The sequence below is a fragment of the Mytilus edulis genome, chromosome 6 (assembly GCF_963676685.1).
Source record: "Mytilus edulis chromosome 6, xbMytEdul2.2, whole genome shotgun sequence".
NCBI classification, from domain to species: Eukaryota; Metazoa; Mollusca; class Bivalvia; order Mytilida; family Mytilidae; genus Mytilus; species Mytilus edulis.
Genome location: NC_092349.1, coordinates 13892411 through 13908906, shown reverse-complemented (window position 1 = coordinate 13908906; position 16496 = coordinate 13892411). Strand labels below are relative to the sequence as shown.

The window sequence follows — 16496 nt, the reverse complement described above, 5'->3', positions numbered from 1 at the left end:
AAGGCATAGCATGTTCTAGATATATAAAGTTCTTGCTGTTTTGGAAAATTAAAATTCTAATTAGATTTTGCAGTCCACATGATTCTTAATAGAAAGCTATCTGTGTCAATAAATCCTTGAATCATAAAATCGAAAAATATTCCTCTGTAGCCAGCATTATTATCTATTGTAATTTTCATTATGATTTTTCTATATACAACTCTAGCAATAAACAATTTGATTTTAATATTGCGAAATCGTTTTGCATGAATTATTCAATTTATGTGATTTATTTTTAACCAGGAAGTGTAACTAGGCAGATAACAGCGCCACGAAGTGTTTAAAATCGTCATACACCACACAGTTGTTGACGTAGTTTTGTCTTCCAGAACAAGTATTATAAGTTAATCAGTAGAACATTCGTGGTTTATTCTGAATTCGTAGACCGTCGTAAAATCAATCAGGTATGTTTTCATAGTTTTGAAGTAATTTATTTTGACAAAGAGCTAAACAAACATGGGTTTATACAGTTAAAAGCGAAAGTAAAAAAAATACCAATTCTTTCTTCGTTGAGTTTCTGTTTTGCTATAACACATGTTACATTCCGATATTCGGTTTGGTAAATAAAAAATTGTTTGGTTTTAAATGGATTGTCTCTTTTTCGTCTTTATGTATAGATCACTGTTAAGGACTTGCGAATCTAGTCCAGTCAATCAAGCATAAATTGACCCTAGCCCGAAAGTAATTGCAACAGAAGATTTTCAAGTTTTAATCTTTAGCAATATACCCCAAATATACACAGAAAAAAGTCCCATAAAATCTGACTTGAGGTAGACAATAAACATCACCATTTAAAATTCCTATGAAGATTTGCATTGAAAAGGGAGATAACTCTTGCAAAAAAGGCAGAAACATCAATAAAAATTGATACAAAATTATAACTTTACCGCATCTATTCATCAGAATGTATTGAGCGGTCTTTAGAGTATAACTCGAACGGTGTTTTCATATCTTTTATCAAGCTATAATCTAGATTTCGTAATTCATTAATTGACCATTTATTGAATTTTTCAACATGTCAAGCTAAAGAATCTCAAATTTAATAAAACTAATTAAGCATGTAATCTTCTTTTTGTGGTTTAAAGTTTCTATAGACAAGTAAGATGCTGAAAAAATAAAATAAACAGATATAAACAATACCAAATTTTCACATTATTTAAAAAAAAACACTTCAAATTTGCAATTTCTTTAATGAAAAAATGCACTCAAAAATAAAACTACCCAAACTACTTCGGTTTTGTACATTTCATGAGCAAAAGAGTATATAGTTTAGTCAAACACAAACTTATAACCCCATCAAAGTATCATACTTTACATAAATTTCAAGAAAATCAACCGAAAAAGACCAAAAAAAAGACAAACTTTTAAGGAGTTATCTCTCCTTCCAATGATTATTTTCATAGGAAATCAAAATGCTGATTTTGAGTTTTCCTCAAGTTATATTTTACGGGACTTTTTTCTGTGTAAATTAAGGGCATAATGCTATAAATTAGAATTACACCATGTTCTGTTGCAATTAGTTTCACATGTTTCAGGTTAAATCTTATTTTGACTAGACTAATCGTTTTAACGGTCTGTATCGCAATAATTTTTAATGTAAATGTAGAAAACATGCGCGTCTGATGTTTAAATTCTGTGTCTTTGATGAGATTTTAGTATGCAATAGACATTCAATTTTTTGGAGGTCAGGTAATCATGGTAATGCTATAAAAGTATAAACAACTAAAAAATCTAAAATAACCCTAGCAAACAACATTACACAACCATAGATTTATATCTCCATTTTTCCACGAATCAATGAGCTGGTTGATCCAATTTTATATCATAATACACTTATATAATTTGGCATATTCCGATTGCGAAACTTGAACATTGTTACTATTTTAACCGGGAAATTAAGTTTTACTCTTGACCGTCTGTACTCCCATCCTTACTTTCTTACGTCCAAACATTGGTTTCCGTTCTCTAACTTTAGTTTGCCTCTACCAAATGTTAGGAATGTTATAAACAATGCCTATGACCAAAAAACTAAGATCCAATTTGAATGAGGGTGGCGTCTTTTTTCTTTTTTTGTTGTTGATTTGTTTCTTTACAAATAGCAAAACAATGCTTAATCTCAGTTTCCGTTCTCTAACTTGAGCTTGCCTTAACGAAATGTAATGCATCTTATACACAATGCTTTTTACCAGAACACACAGATAAAATTTGAATTTTGGCATCGTCACTTTTACCTGTCTTGAGTTATACCCCTTCATAACATTATATTCAAGCGGGGACATCATCTGTGTATTCCTTACAATAAGCATTAAATGGAAAACGATCAAATTATTAGAATATGTTTTTGGTCAAGTTCACTAGCCACGTAATGTTTCTCGTCGATTTTCTTCTTTATAAGTTCCGGGAGAAATAACCATAACGTCATATAAATTGGTATTTTGCTCTGTATCTACTTTCATCAACAAGCGACACTCAAATTTATTATTCTTTTGGAAGATATTCTGTGTCAAAATTTCTTTATATCGAGAAAACGATATTAAAATTTCCTCTGGAATATGACAAAAACTCTGGGTGTATTATGTCTTATTGCCTAGTTTATTGTTGCCGCATAGGAATATACTCTAACATCACTGCTAAAACTTCTCAGAAAAAATCGCTTAAATATAGAAAATCTAGATTTTTTTTTGGATCTGGAGTATAATAAAACCATACAACATTTCTTTGTAGTCAAGGGTTTCCTATGGCAGCAGCTAGTTTCTGTGATCCTTGTTCTGAAGCTAATAAGTCATTAACAGCAACAAAGTATTGCTCTGACTGTGAAGAAAGACTTTGTACAGACTGTGGGGAATCACATTGCCGATCCAAAGCCTTCAAAACTCACCATGTTATCGACCTGTCGGCCATCGGATCCAATATCCTAATATCTGCGAAGAAAAACTGCAATGACCATTCAGAAATGATATTGGATTATTACTGCACAGATCATGAGATCGTATGTTGTAGAGCCTGCATATCTAATGAACACAGGCTTTGTCAGAACGTACTCCCATTGGAACTTGCCTCGAAAGATGTTAGAAAGTCTGCACTGTTTAACGATGTTATGGAAGACATAACGCATCTGATCACAACATTGAATGCTTTAGACAATAACAGACAGTCAAACTTACAATCAATTGAGAAAACTAAATCAACAATAACTAAGCAGATCCGAGCAGTGAAATCCAAATTTTTGAAACAAATTGACGATTTGGAGCGTGAATTAACGACCAGTTTGTCATCTCTCCAACGAAAACATGAAATGGAAATCAACAAAGAAAAGCAAGAAATATCGCAAGTCTTGGTCAATGTTATAGAAAATAAAAACGAAATGAATTTTTTGAGAGATCATGGATCTAAGAATCAGCTCTTTATATTCTTGCGCCAACAAGTAACAAATATTCATAGCGCCGAGGCAAAGATTCAGCAGATGGTATCAAATTCACAAGAAATCGATATTATCTTTGATGACAAGAAAGATGTCAAGCTTGAGTCTCTCGGGTCACTATTAGAGTATGTTCAACCATGTAAAGTTCAATTTAAACCAAAGAAATTTCAACAAGCCCAGATAATGGCGAAACCAATGAAAAACATTCTAGGTTTTGAGAAGGATACAGTATTAAAACTTAATACTAATGTGGTAAAAAATCTTTTAAGTGTATCAGTGACAGATAATAATAAGCTGCTCATTACTAGTACATCATCATCCGCTCTGAAACTCTATGTTTACAGAGACTGTAAAGAGTATGAGACAGAGATAATATTTTCCTCCGCACCGTATTGTGTTGATGTGATACCTGGTACGGACAGAGCTGTTATTACCCTACCTAACGCAAAGTCTATACAATTTATTAACACAACAACGATGACAAAGGGCGACAACGTTAAAGTTGGATTTACATGTCATGGTATCACTGCTGGACGAGAGATGATTTACGTTGGAGGTAAAAGTGGCACTATCAAAACATTAGACACCAATGGGACAATTCTAAAATCAATCCATCATGGATCTAATTGTATTTACTTCATAGCATACGATGATATTCATGATCATTTGATTGTTAGATGTGTTGGTAAACTCCTTTGTGTAAAATTAGATGGAACACTAGTTTACAGTAAGGACGTTTCAGGAGTAGCAGATGTAACACTTGATCGACAGAGGAACATTTATTTTGGCGGTTTTGAGACCAACAACATACAAAGAATGTCAACAGATGGAGAAAATTGTGAAGAAATGCTGAACAAAGACAATGACATTGACAATCCATATGGAATGTGTTTTAACAATGACTTTACAAAATTATTTGTTATTAATAACCTTCACCAGTCCGTATCTGTATTCAAATGCAAGTAAATGTACAGGTGAAACAATATAAATATTGAAAACCTATTTCGAATAGTCAGCTATAAAAGTCCGCGAAATGTCAAATGTAAATATACAATGTTTGACAATGGTGAAATCAAAAGAACAAACACAAGCATGCAAACGTTTACTCTCCATTCAGCCACAAGAAATTAGTTATATATATGAGAATAAATAACAAAATGAGATATGGCATACAATTAAACCAATGACTTAAAATGTAATGGGATTTAGTGTTAACATATCAAACTCGTCTACGTTCATTCGAGGTATTTCGTATTATTTCGTGCCGTTACATTTTGAGTTTGCTTTATTTTGTAAGTGGATTGTTTGTAGGATTTTTATTTGTTGTATAAATATAGGATACATGTCACGTGTTGTTTGTCTTTCCCCGAAATGTAACGACTGTTATTGTCCATAATTGCGTATAAATGATGGTAAAGTGAACAATTATTCAATATTTATCTTAAAGGTTGTTCTTAACACTGCGGCGGAGATAAGTCAATAAAATCAGCCAAACGTTTTAATCACTTTGTATTGTTAAGAAAATATTAAGGCTCTCAATGATCAAAATGAGTGTTTGTCAAACTGCTATATATCAAACCATTTTTTCCAGAAAGTGATGGGTTCAAGTTTTTTGAAATTTTATATTTTTTTCAAACGTTCAAGTAAATATTTTATTAAAATTAAACGAGCAAAATTTATTCTAGTCAAGGTATTGGGTACCACCTAAATAGATAACAATTATTGCATTGTTTTTTCAGTATTGGAAAGTTGTTAAATTTAATGTGTGCTTTAACGCTTTTCTGTTTCAATAAACTTTAAAACATCAAATCGAATGAAATATCCCTGCTGCCGCATGCATAATTATCTATTGTAATATTTGATTATATCTTTATTGCTTTTTAGACATCAAATTGTAATAAAACATTATGATTTATTACAAAAACGTTTACCATGAAATTGTAATTTTTTAAATCTATTTTTACCCAAAGTGTCGCATGAAGTTAAACTAGACTGATAACAGAGCCACGTAGTGTTTAAGTATGTCATACAACAAACTTTATTATCCTTATATAATTTCTACATTAAGTTCTAGTATTGTCTTAGTGCTGGCTAAAGAACCAGTATTACAAGTCAGTGGCGTAGTTGGGTTATTTTAACGTGTACGCCCGAACCTTGGCGAGGGACATGAGGGGTGTCAACCGCTCAATGATAAAGCACCTGCTGGTAGTGTGTTCGAAAAGGACGAAGCCCCCAAAAGCTATCGAGAATGAGATACCGTAATGATTCCTTTTAGTAAAAAATCATTGATGGCAACATACTTTTGAATCTAAATGGTTTATTTGTTTTGGTTACATTTTGTAATATACAATTGAGAATGGAAATGGGGAATGTGTCAAAGAGACAACAACCCGACCATATAAAAAAACAATAATAACAGCAGAAGGTCACCAACAGGTCTTCAATGTAGCGAGAAATTCCCTCACCCGGAGGCGTCCTTCAGCTGGCCCCTAAACAAATATATACTAGTTCAGTGATAATGCACGCCATACTAATATCCAGATTGTGCACAAGATACTAAAATTAAAAAAATACAAGACTAACAAAGGCCAGAGGCTCCTGACTTGGGACAGGGCGAGGCGCAAAAATGCGGCGGGGTTAAACATGTTTTTGAGATCTCAACCCTCCCCTATACCTCTAGCCAATGTAAAAAAGTAAATGCATAACAATACGCACATTTAAAATTCAATTCAAGAGAAGTCCGAGTCTGATGTCAGAAGATGTAACCAAAGAAAATAAACAAAATGACAATAATACATAAATAACAACAGACTACTAGCAGTTAACTGACATGCCAGCTCCAGACTTCAGTTAAACTGATTGAAAAATTATGATTTCATCATATGAATATCAGGCACAATCCTTCCCGTAAGGGGTTTAGTATCATACCATCATAACATATATGAGAAGAACATATCCCGTGTCATGCCAACAACTGGTTTTTGAATAAAATGTGTTTAGTTCCGATGCAAAGACCCTATAAGTGAATCAATATTAACGCCAAAATAAGCAATCTTTAATGACCTGACAACAGTATCGTAACTATATCCCTTCTTGATAAGTCTATTCAAAGATTTTGTTAGTTTCTGAGGTGAATACTGACATTTCTGTGCTTTATAAAGAATATTTCCATATGTTAACTTTATATTCATCGTATTAACCCGGAAGGGAGCCTAATGGTCATTGGTTTTAGAGAAAACGTCCAAACCAATATCACTTTTAAATAAGTTTAAAGGGTGCCGTGAGTGAGCATACAATCGACAAAAGCACCTTTAAATGAACACGAAAACTGAAATATCTAAGAGGGGAAATATAAAAAAAATTATTCTGAAACACCTAGGATTTCTTGACACAAAAAGTGAATCAATTTATCGTTCCTTTAAAGGGATTTAAAAAAAATCTTAAATTTTCGTTTGACGGTTTTTTTTCTTGATCTGGAATATTTCACGACAATCTATGAAGGTTTATAAATTGAGCATGTAAAACAATTAATTGCGTTAAGAAGAGTCCGGCTATCTATCTATCAGAAAAGAACAGAAAAATGAACGAAAACAAATGCTTTCAAAATTTCAGCTTTAGACATTTGGCATTTTCATAAAATTCGTTGAAGGTTCGACAAGTAGTTAACTGTAATTGAGAAAATAACAAAATGTAAGCCAAAACTGCGACCACTTATTAATTGCAGAAAGAAATACATTTTGTCCTTAAAATGCGGGAAAATTAAAGATATAATTGCATAATTATATTGCTCTGAATACTTTTTTGATCATAAACAGTTTCTGTCCATCTTTCGTAAAATTTCACGGAGAGTCATTCAAAAGACTTTATCCACATTCGGAACCTAAATATTGACGCCGCTTTGTCTCGTTTTTGGGACATAAATCACAGGCTCGACAAAAATACAAACAGCATATCGAATCTGAGTAGATAGTGAATTGCTTTTTAAAATACAAGAAAAGTACGTAGAATTCATAGTAGATTCAGACTTTTACAAAAGATTCGAACAAATATATTAAATGATCTATTTGAGTAAATTTAGTCCCTTTTTATTCAAAATTACAATCCATTGAATAAAGAAGCACAAGGCTGGTGTGCTTTTGACCAGTTTTTTTTTAAATTTTATGTCGATTATTTGTTTCATTTTCAAAATTCAAGTGTACGCCCGGGCGTTTTGACGTAAACGTAGCTACGCGCATGCAAGTTAAACAGCAGAAAAGTCGTGTTTTTTTTTGAATCTGTTGATCTCGTTTTAAATCCAACAGGTAAGATTTCTTAATTTAGCAGTGTTAAATATTGTTTGTTTTGACGACGATTTTAATCGAAAGTAAATTATTTCACAATCTGTTCTTTATTGTGTTACTGTTTAACTATTACAACAAAATATTCCGGTTTTTTATTACTTTGATTTGGTTTCAAATGAATAATGTTCTTATTGTTTGTCTTCTTTATAGAAAAAACACTGTAAGGAGAGTGCTAATCGTTTGAACGGCCGATATATGTTGTAATAAGGTAAATCTTTATTATTATATTATATATTTGTGTAGTGTGTTGTGTTGTATACAAACGATTCAATGTGCAAGTTTTGTGAAATGAAGCAAGTCCTTGTAAATATTAAATGAATGAATGTATGAAATTAAGACGATGAAAGAAAGTCTGTGTTTTTGGAACGAACAAATATGAAAGAAGTGACAGGAGAACGTAAAGATTTGAACTGCAAAAAATAGCCAGTGAGATTGATTTTTTACTTAAGATAAAAGATGAAAAAAGTATAAAAAATAGTAACCGCTGTTTTGTTAGGAAAAATTGAATTCAAATGATCGGAAGCCTCGAAATTGATTTTGATTGGTTAATTCAGTTTAAAGATCGGCTTGAAAATGAGCAGTTGGGCGATGTTCATAAGAGACAACAGTCATTACGATCAAACAAAAGGTAGCAATCATACGAGCCATGACACGTTAGAAACCTTTCAGTGAATACAAGCTACAAATCTCACCAGAATTTTTTTTTATGTCATATCTTTAATGTATATAACTTTGAGAACATGAACATTTGGTGTTTATGGGAGATCTTGTATTATTTATTTTAATAGCTGTTAAAAAGTGAGGACGATTTATATCTTGAATTTTTATGTATTTTTCTGTGGTCTCCTTTCAAATATAGTATGCGGCCGTCCAGTTGCCTTTTAACTGTATTTGTCGTTGACTTATTGTCTCATTGAGATTAACGTAGATGTTTTAACAATCATTTGGCCAATTGTATTTCAAAATATCATCACACGATCGTTACATATACTTAACCCAAAAACTGTTTTTCACACCTCGATGCATCACAGCTGGATATGTGATATTTCTAATATTTTTTTATGAAATCACGTCTATGATAGTAAAAATGGGTTTCTTATGTGGAAGGGATTGATATGCATTACTAGTATTTAATGCATGATTTTTTAGTTCTAAGATTTAAGCGTTTTACTTATAGGTTGCCTTCGTCATAATAGGAAAAACGTTTTGAAATATTCGTTGTTTTGGTTTCGTATTTGATTAGCCTTTTTTGCATCTGTGTACAAAATTATCAGCCTGCTCTATTTTATGAGTTTTTGATATACCAGAAACATTACTTTTTTTTGACTGAATTATTTCTTCAAAATTAGATACATTTTTTTTTAAATACGACAACTTACAATGTAATTTAATAATGATTTCCGTCATTGTAATCAAATTCCGATATTGTGATACGCTACGTACACTACTCTGGAATGGATATAATCATAGCTTAATCTAGCAGCCATTTTAATGTGAGTGGATCTCTGTTTTTATAGATTATGTGATTATGACCTCATTAATCCAGTCAAGGAGTATCATATATTGATTTACAAATAGCGGTTTGGTTTATAAAGTTGCTAAAGTTATCTTTCTTGAAACATAAGCAATTTCCATAACTACATATATAGTTTGTCATTCTCTCAGTTTTGATTAAAAATTAAAAAAAATCCTAAAAAAAATAAATTGAACCTTTTCAAGGAAACCACACATACACTTTACCGTACTATGTACCAAACAAAGAATATAGTTTCAAATACATAATGATACATTGTAATGTGACCAGTATAAATTCGAAGCGTGTTTATTTTTTATTGGTTAACTTTGGATTATTTGTCCCCTATTTTTGGTTTTCTGAAAAAATACTGCATTTGCTCTTTACCGTAGTGTAATCTTATCTTAGATCACAATCTCTGCAATTTTGCCGTAATATTAAGACTTTTGATTTTGCTATGCTTTACACTACTATTTCCATGCTCATTCATATCTCATTTGTTTTCAGAAATTTCTCTATGGCATCAACTAGGTTCTGTGATCCTTGCTCTGAAGCTGATTAGTCATTAACAGCAATAAAGTATTGCTCCGACTGTAAGGAAAGACTTTGTACAGACTGTGCAGAATCACATTGCAGATTCAAAGCATTCAAATCTCACAATGTAATTGACCTGTCGTTCATAGGATCCAATATCCTTACGTCTGGGAAGGAAAATTGTCAAATTCATTCGGAGATGCTTTTGGATTATTACTGCACAGACCATGAGATCGTATGCTGTAGAGACTGTACTTCTATTGAACACAGGGTTTGTTAGACCGTACTTCCATTGGAACTTGCCTCGAAGGATGTAAAACATTCTACATTGTTTAACGATGTTACGGAAGACATAACACATCTGATAACATCATTAAATGCTTTTAACGATAACAGACAGTCAAACTTACAATTACTAATAAATGCTGAATCAGCAATAACTAAGCAGATTCAATCAACAAAATCAAAGTTAATGAAACGAATTGACGATTTGGAACGTGAATTTACAGCACGTGTGTTAAATCTTCGACGAAAACATGAGGCAGATATCAACAAACAAAAAGAAGAAACATAACAAGTATTGGACGAATTAAAGGAAAACAAAAACGAAATAGATTTCTTGAAAGATCACGGGTCGAATAATCAGTTATTTATATCCTTGCGTCATCAAGTGACACATATTCAAAGGACAGAGGTAAAAATTAATCAGATAATATCTGATTCACAAGAAGTCGAAATCGCTTTTGATTCAAATGAAGAAAAGATTGAATCTCTGTTGTCCCTTTCTGAAAATGTTTAAAAAGGATACAGAATTGAAACTTAAAACTGGTGTATACAATCTTGCATGTGTAGCAGTAACAGAAAATAATAAGCTGATCATTACTAATGTATCGTCATCAGATTCAAAACTGTGTGTCTACAGAGACTGTAAGGAGTATGAGACAGAGGTAGCTTTCCCTCTAATCCTAGATGTGTTGCCGTTATACCTGGTACAGAACAAGCCGTTGTTACACTATCAAACGAACAGTCTATTCAATTTGTAAACACAACAACGATAGAAAAGGGAGACAAAGTTAACGTTAGATTTACATGTTTTAGTATCGCTGCCGGACGTGACATAATTTACATTGGGGCTGAAGGTGGTATAATCAAACTTTAAGACATTAACGGGACAACTCTAAAAACCATAAATCAGGGATTAGGTGATATTTACCTTATGTTATACAACGATATGAATGAAAAATTGATTATTAGATATCCTAGCAAACTCCGGTGTGTTAAATTAGACGGAAAACTTGTATATAATATGGATGTTTCTGGAACAGCAGGCATAACCCTTGACCGCCACAGGAACGTTTATTTCGGTGGTTATCAAACCAACAACATACAGAGAATATCATCGGGTGGAAAAGATTGTCAAGAAATGCTGAACAAAGACAATGATATTAAACGTCCGTATGGAATGTGTTTTAACAATGACTTTACACAACTGTGTGTTATAAATTACCATTGCCCGTCCGTAGATGTTTACACATACACAGAGAAATTTTTGTGAAACATTATGAATACCTGAAATTGAATTCTTATATCATTGTGCAACTTATAAACATGATATATATAATACATAAATGCAACTTTTTTATGCGTACGTTACAATTTGAATTTTGAATAAAGAAGTAAAAGTGATAATACTTTTTAGTATTTTTCAATTTAAGTTCGTATTACATGTAATACTATAGTTCTTGTCTAATCGTTTTTATGTGTTTTGTTATTTGATTTGGTAATGTGATTATGAACTTTCCAACTGGTGTATATAATCTTGCATGTGTAGCAGTAACAGAAAATAATAAGCTGCTCATTACTAATGTATCGTCATCAGATTCAAAACTGTATTTCTACAGAGACTGTAAAGATCCTATCAGATTTTCCTCTAAGGTCAGTATTGTTGTGATTTTACTTTTTTTTGAAAACAAAAAGGTATGGAATGGAAACTATTTGAAATTCAAAATGCCGTATAAACTAATATGTTCAATCTTTTTGTAAGCACGTCCTACGTCAGTTGGCATTGGAACATAATGTTAAATTTTGAAATCACATGAATATTTGGTAAGTGCTTCGTCTATGATAAGTTTTAATGGGTTGCAATACCATTAACATTGAAACTAAGATTTTCAATTGAACGATGATATTGGAGAACTTTTCCCTCGCGGTTGTAAAATCAAATATGGCCCTTACCGAACTTACTCCTTTTCTAGTAAATCGTCCCACAAGCCACGTTAATAACTGGAGACCGTGTCATAACAATGACCAACTAAGATATTTGCTAGCAACCAAAAGTCCAAAATACCATAGTACAAAGCACATCAACTGAAAAAGAATTTCTTGTTATTGATGGATGCAGATGATGCACATGTCAGAAAATTGATTAAGCACCAGCCAGTTGAATTAAAACTAGATATTTTTGAATGATTTATTAAAAAAAAAGATTTACAAGTAGCACACGGATTTCTAATTATTTGGAGAAACAACTAACGATTGATTGAGTGTTGGTTGCATAACGTTAAGACGCAATGATATTTGATCAATCTTCGCGTTACAAAAAATAAGTTATTGTTGCATTGCTAATTTTACCATCATGTTTAGTACAAAGTCGTAAAATAACGACATTCTATATAACCGTAATAACTGATAGGAAGGTAGGTTGCAATGGGTGAAAACCCTTAACTAAAACACGAAATTGCGTTCACATTTAATTAATTTCAAAGGAAGACACCCATAACCCCCTACAGATCCCCTCTGGATTAGCGTATGGGCAAAAGCATTTTGCATTATTGCTTCATAAATTCAGATACTTATTTTTCGACAAATTAGGCGCCCGGTAGCCTAAATACCTTAAATATGTAGTAAGTATGTAGTTAGTATTGGGACTCAAGTAAACCCAGACCAACACATGTGTTTAGATATTTATCTAAATTCTATTCAGTTAACATAAGAAATTATAAGTATGTTTCGCGAAGGGTGAAAGTGCTAGATTTTACTATTGAATTAAACATCAATTGGTAAACAAAATCTGATTTTCTGTACTGTCTTGGTATTAAAAAGAAAACAGTTTTTCAAAGGTGATTACCCAAACAGTATGATCTTATTATGGTGGCATGTTTTCCTTTACAATATTTGCTATCAAAACAGTATGTCCCTGTGGTAACCTAAAAAAGAGCAGTCAACGTTAAGGTAGATGGAGTGTCTGAATTATAATCCATAGAATATTTTAATAATTTGCCAAAAAGTAGTTTATATCCTGCTTGTTTCAAATCATTAATGAAAAGAATGGGTCACCGGACTTATTTTCACACTGATGATGACTGAGCCGAAGGCGATGCCATTATCGCTGTCGCAGACAATACCACTGTCCTACGGGCTGTCAATATATCACGATAATGACCCGTTTTCAAAAACTAGTATGTTTATTTCATTTTTAAACCATGTTTTAAAAAGAATTCATAAATTCAAATTATTCGAAATAACCTCGAGATATCATAATGTACGATTTCTATAAGAAAGAGTGAAGACCGGTCATTGTTTTAAATAACTACAAGTCACTTCAGGATATGAAATACAAAATAAAGTTTAATTTAATCTTAAAAGCTTGCAAAACGATCATGTCTGCACAAGCAGATTTGTCTTCCATTTTCCTAAACTGTAAACTGTAAACACGTCTGAATCGCGATTGCGTTTTATTACGAAACGTCACTTATACAGACAAACCCCGCCCCATCGGTCATTATCATGTAAAAGTCTGTTAACGACCAGTTTTCCGGTCCGTTTTGTTCTGTTAATGACCGATGAAATTTATTACTGAAGTATAAAGAATGTCTTGTGGCCGCTTTTTATCAAATCAGATAAGCTTATTCTCAACCGATATGAAATTATTTGTAATAGTACTGACTGATTTTCTAATCAATATTGCCCTTACCTTTGATCAGCTGATCATACAATGCAAAACTGTTTTATTAGTAAGTAAGTAGTTGTAAACGATCTTTAAAAAAATAGAAATTACTGGTATAACTGGGCAGTTTTAGTTATTACATGTAATCCTTAATTCCAGTAATTACGTGAAATTCCTAATTACCTCTATTTCCTGTAACATATACGTCTTTTTTTACCACCCTATATATACCTCTGTTTTTTCTTCTCTCCATGCATATGTTCATGCAATCATTTTCTCTGTTTCATTTCCTTATTGTTTGTATATACGGAAACAAAAAACTAAAGATGGTACTATCCAACATTTTTTATTGAAGCAATATTGCAGATCTGAATGATCAGTATAGCTTTATCTATCTTTGCTTTTATATCTTAAATCGAATTTCTTTTTTGTTTAAGGCACGTTTATATTATATTTAAATTAGAGTGGCACTGCAACTAGTAAATTTAAAAAATAATTTGATTGCTTATAAAAATCTTATGACTCAGGAAGCAAGTAAAAGTCTTGCAACAGCGCCAGTAGCCATATTGTGTTTTTTTTTGTTGTTTTACGACCTTGACCTTCACATGATTAAAATTTTACATAAATGCTAGAAGCGCGTTTCGTCTACAAAAGACTCATCAGTGACGCTCAAATCAAAACATGTTTCGAAGGCCAAATGAAATACGAAGTTGACGTGCATTAACTTTGTGTAATTAGACAATATACGTATAGTGTCTTGAGGTATGAAATTTATTTGTATGAGGCTTAGAAACGGGGGAAATGCGAGGTTCTACCGAGCATTTCCCCTGTTTCGTGCCGAATATAATAAAATATGTAACAAATATTGTTAAAAAAAAGTGTTTGGAATTTCCGTCTTGGGGTACCATTTTGGGGTATTTGCCTATGACAGTAAGACATTGACATTTTAATGAATTGAACATGGAAAATGAACTTTATTAATAACATTTAATAAACATGGTATATGAATAACCAATTCGAAGACATTACAAGTTTAAATTTAAAAGTTTGACCATTGTTACTACACGTTGTCATGGTTGTGACGTGTCGTTGTTTATAAAAAACAGTAGTTCCGGTAAGTAGGAGGGGCTGAAAGGTTCGTTGAGGTCATTGACGTATAAAGCTTACGTTTATACGTATAGCTTTATCTGTATAGTAAAATAGCTGATTGCAGTATAAATGGGCGATATTTGATATCTGATAAATCGACCTCAATGAGGACATCGTTTAAGTGCCGTCCTATAAATGCTGACTATTTGTCTTTCAGAATTGGTCATCTGTTCAACAAAAGTATAGCTGATTTTGTATTTAAAATTTAGTCACCAAACCCGAATAATCTCCAACTGCGAATTTATATGTACTCTAAAACGAATTTAAGATGAAGCGCGACTCGACAAAAAAAAACAGTAGATCGAGGAATATTCCGACAATTTAACAGCGCTAAACAAAAAGTTGCAAATGGTATGTATACGATATAATGATCAAAATTCACAAAAGATTAGGACATATAGAAAAAAAACATAAGTCCATAAAAAATATAAAGGTAAAGATGTTCAATGTGTAAACAACACAAAAATGAAGACAAGAAATAACCGAAATAAATTGGACAGTACCACAGACTGTGTCAACTACCAGAATCCGATTTAAACTGGGGTCAAATAAAGCTGTAAAAATGTCTAATTAGTATATATAGATCATATGTCGGGAAAATAAAACGCATAATAGAACACACGTAAACTACAAAACATTGGCAACTAACATACACAAGGCAATAACAGATAACACATAACAATAAGACGAAGTTGTATGAGTACAATGGCACAACTCTCCATCCAAATCACAACGGATAAAAGTCAACCATCATACTGGGTAGGTACAAATTCGGTCTTCAACACGGATCATTGACTCAAACCGACAAGCAAGCTATAAAGAGCTCACATGACTATAGCTAGTGTAAAACAATTCAAACAGAAAAATAGTCTTAGCTTTATAAACTTAACAGGGAGCCACTAAACAATATTCTCCAGGCTTAGGAAGGTGCAAAAACATACAGCAGATTCAAACATTTTAATAGGCGCCAACGTTTACCCTTACCTGCGAAAGTACTGTAACATTAAAAAATAAAAAGACACAATATATTAAATATCAACTGATATGGCTTAACTCCATCAAAAAGACGTTTAAAAGAAAACAACATACATTGTGAAAAAAAATTTGACCTATGCCATAAACTAGTATAACTATAATATTCAAACGTGTGTGTCTTTATAGCATAAACCGTATTTGTAGTAATGAAAAAGACAACTAAAACCTGCTCAAAGAAAGCGTTGAATAAAACACTAATGCAGGTAAATAAAAAAACTTTCGAAAAGTATAAACGTGTTCATTACTATTTATCAAACAAGATTATGCATAAGTCAATCGCATAGACAATCATTCCAAATCTCCTTGTTTCTGAATAAAGGTTTTTTAACATGTTTTGTTACGTTGGTATATTTTCTTGTTTTTAACGTGTTCAAAATGTTTTAAATGTTTTTAACTTCTTTTCATACATGTTTTCGAGCCATTGAGTGTAATGTTTAGTTGGATTATTAAAAGAATTAATATAAAATTGATGGTTTCACTTGTTTATAAGGAACAGTTATTTGTAACTTATTAGACGTT

General features: G+C 32.1%; 1 protein-coding gene across 3 annotated transcripts; it reads left to right on the top strand.

The window, feature by feature from the left end:
• The first annotated feature begins 298 nt into the window (after positions 1-298).
• LOC139527180 (E3 ubiquitin-protein ligase TRIM71-like) lies at positions 299-11379 on the top strand. 3 transcript variants are annotated; one of them, XM_071322491.1, is made up of 3 exons: positions 315-443; positions 2769-4213; positions 11176-11379. In XM_071322491.1, exons 2-3 carry the CDS (start codon positions 2777-2779, stop codon positions 11179-11181), a joined length of 1443 nt encoding a protein of 480 aa, XP_071178592.1. In that variant the 5' UTR covers positions 315-443; positions 2769-2776; the 3' UTR covers positions 11182-11379. The 3 variants fall into 3 exon arrangements, with proteins under 3 accessions (XP_071178591.1, XP_071178590.1, XP_071178592.1); XM_071322490.1 differs by lacking the exon at positions 11176-11379 and having other exon boundaries at positions 299-443; positions 2769-4565; XM_071322489.1 differs by lacking the exon at positions 11176-11379 and having other exon boundaries at positions 305-443; positions 2764-4565.
• The last annotated feature ends 5117 nt before the right edge of the window (positions 11380-16496 follow it).

What these genes read in the sequence shown, in the direction of transcription:
- LOC139527180 (XM_071322490.1), top strand. Translation starts at nt 2,777, where the DNA reads ATGGCAGCAGCTAGTTTCTGTGATCCTTGTTCTGAAGCTAATAAGTCA.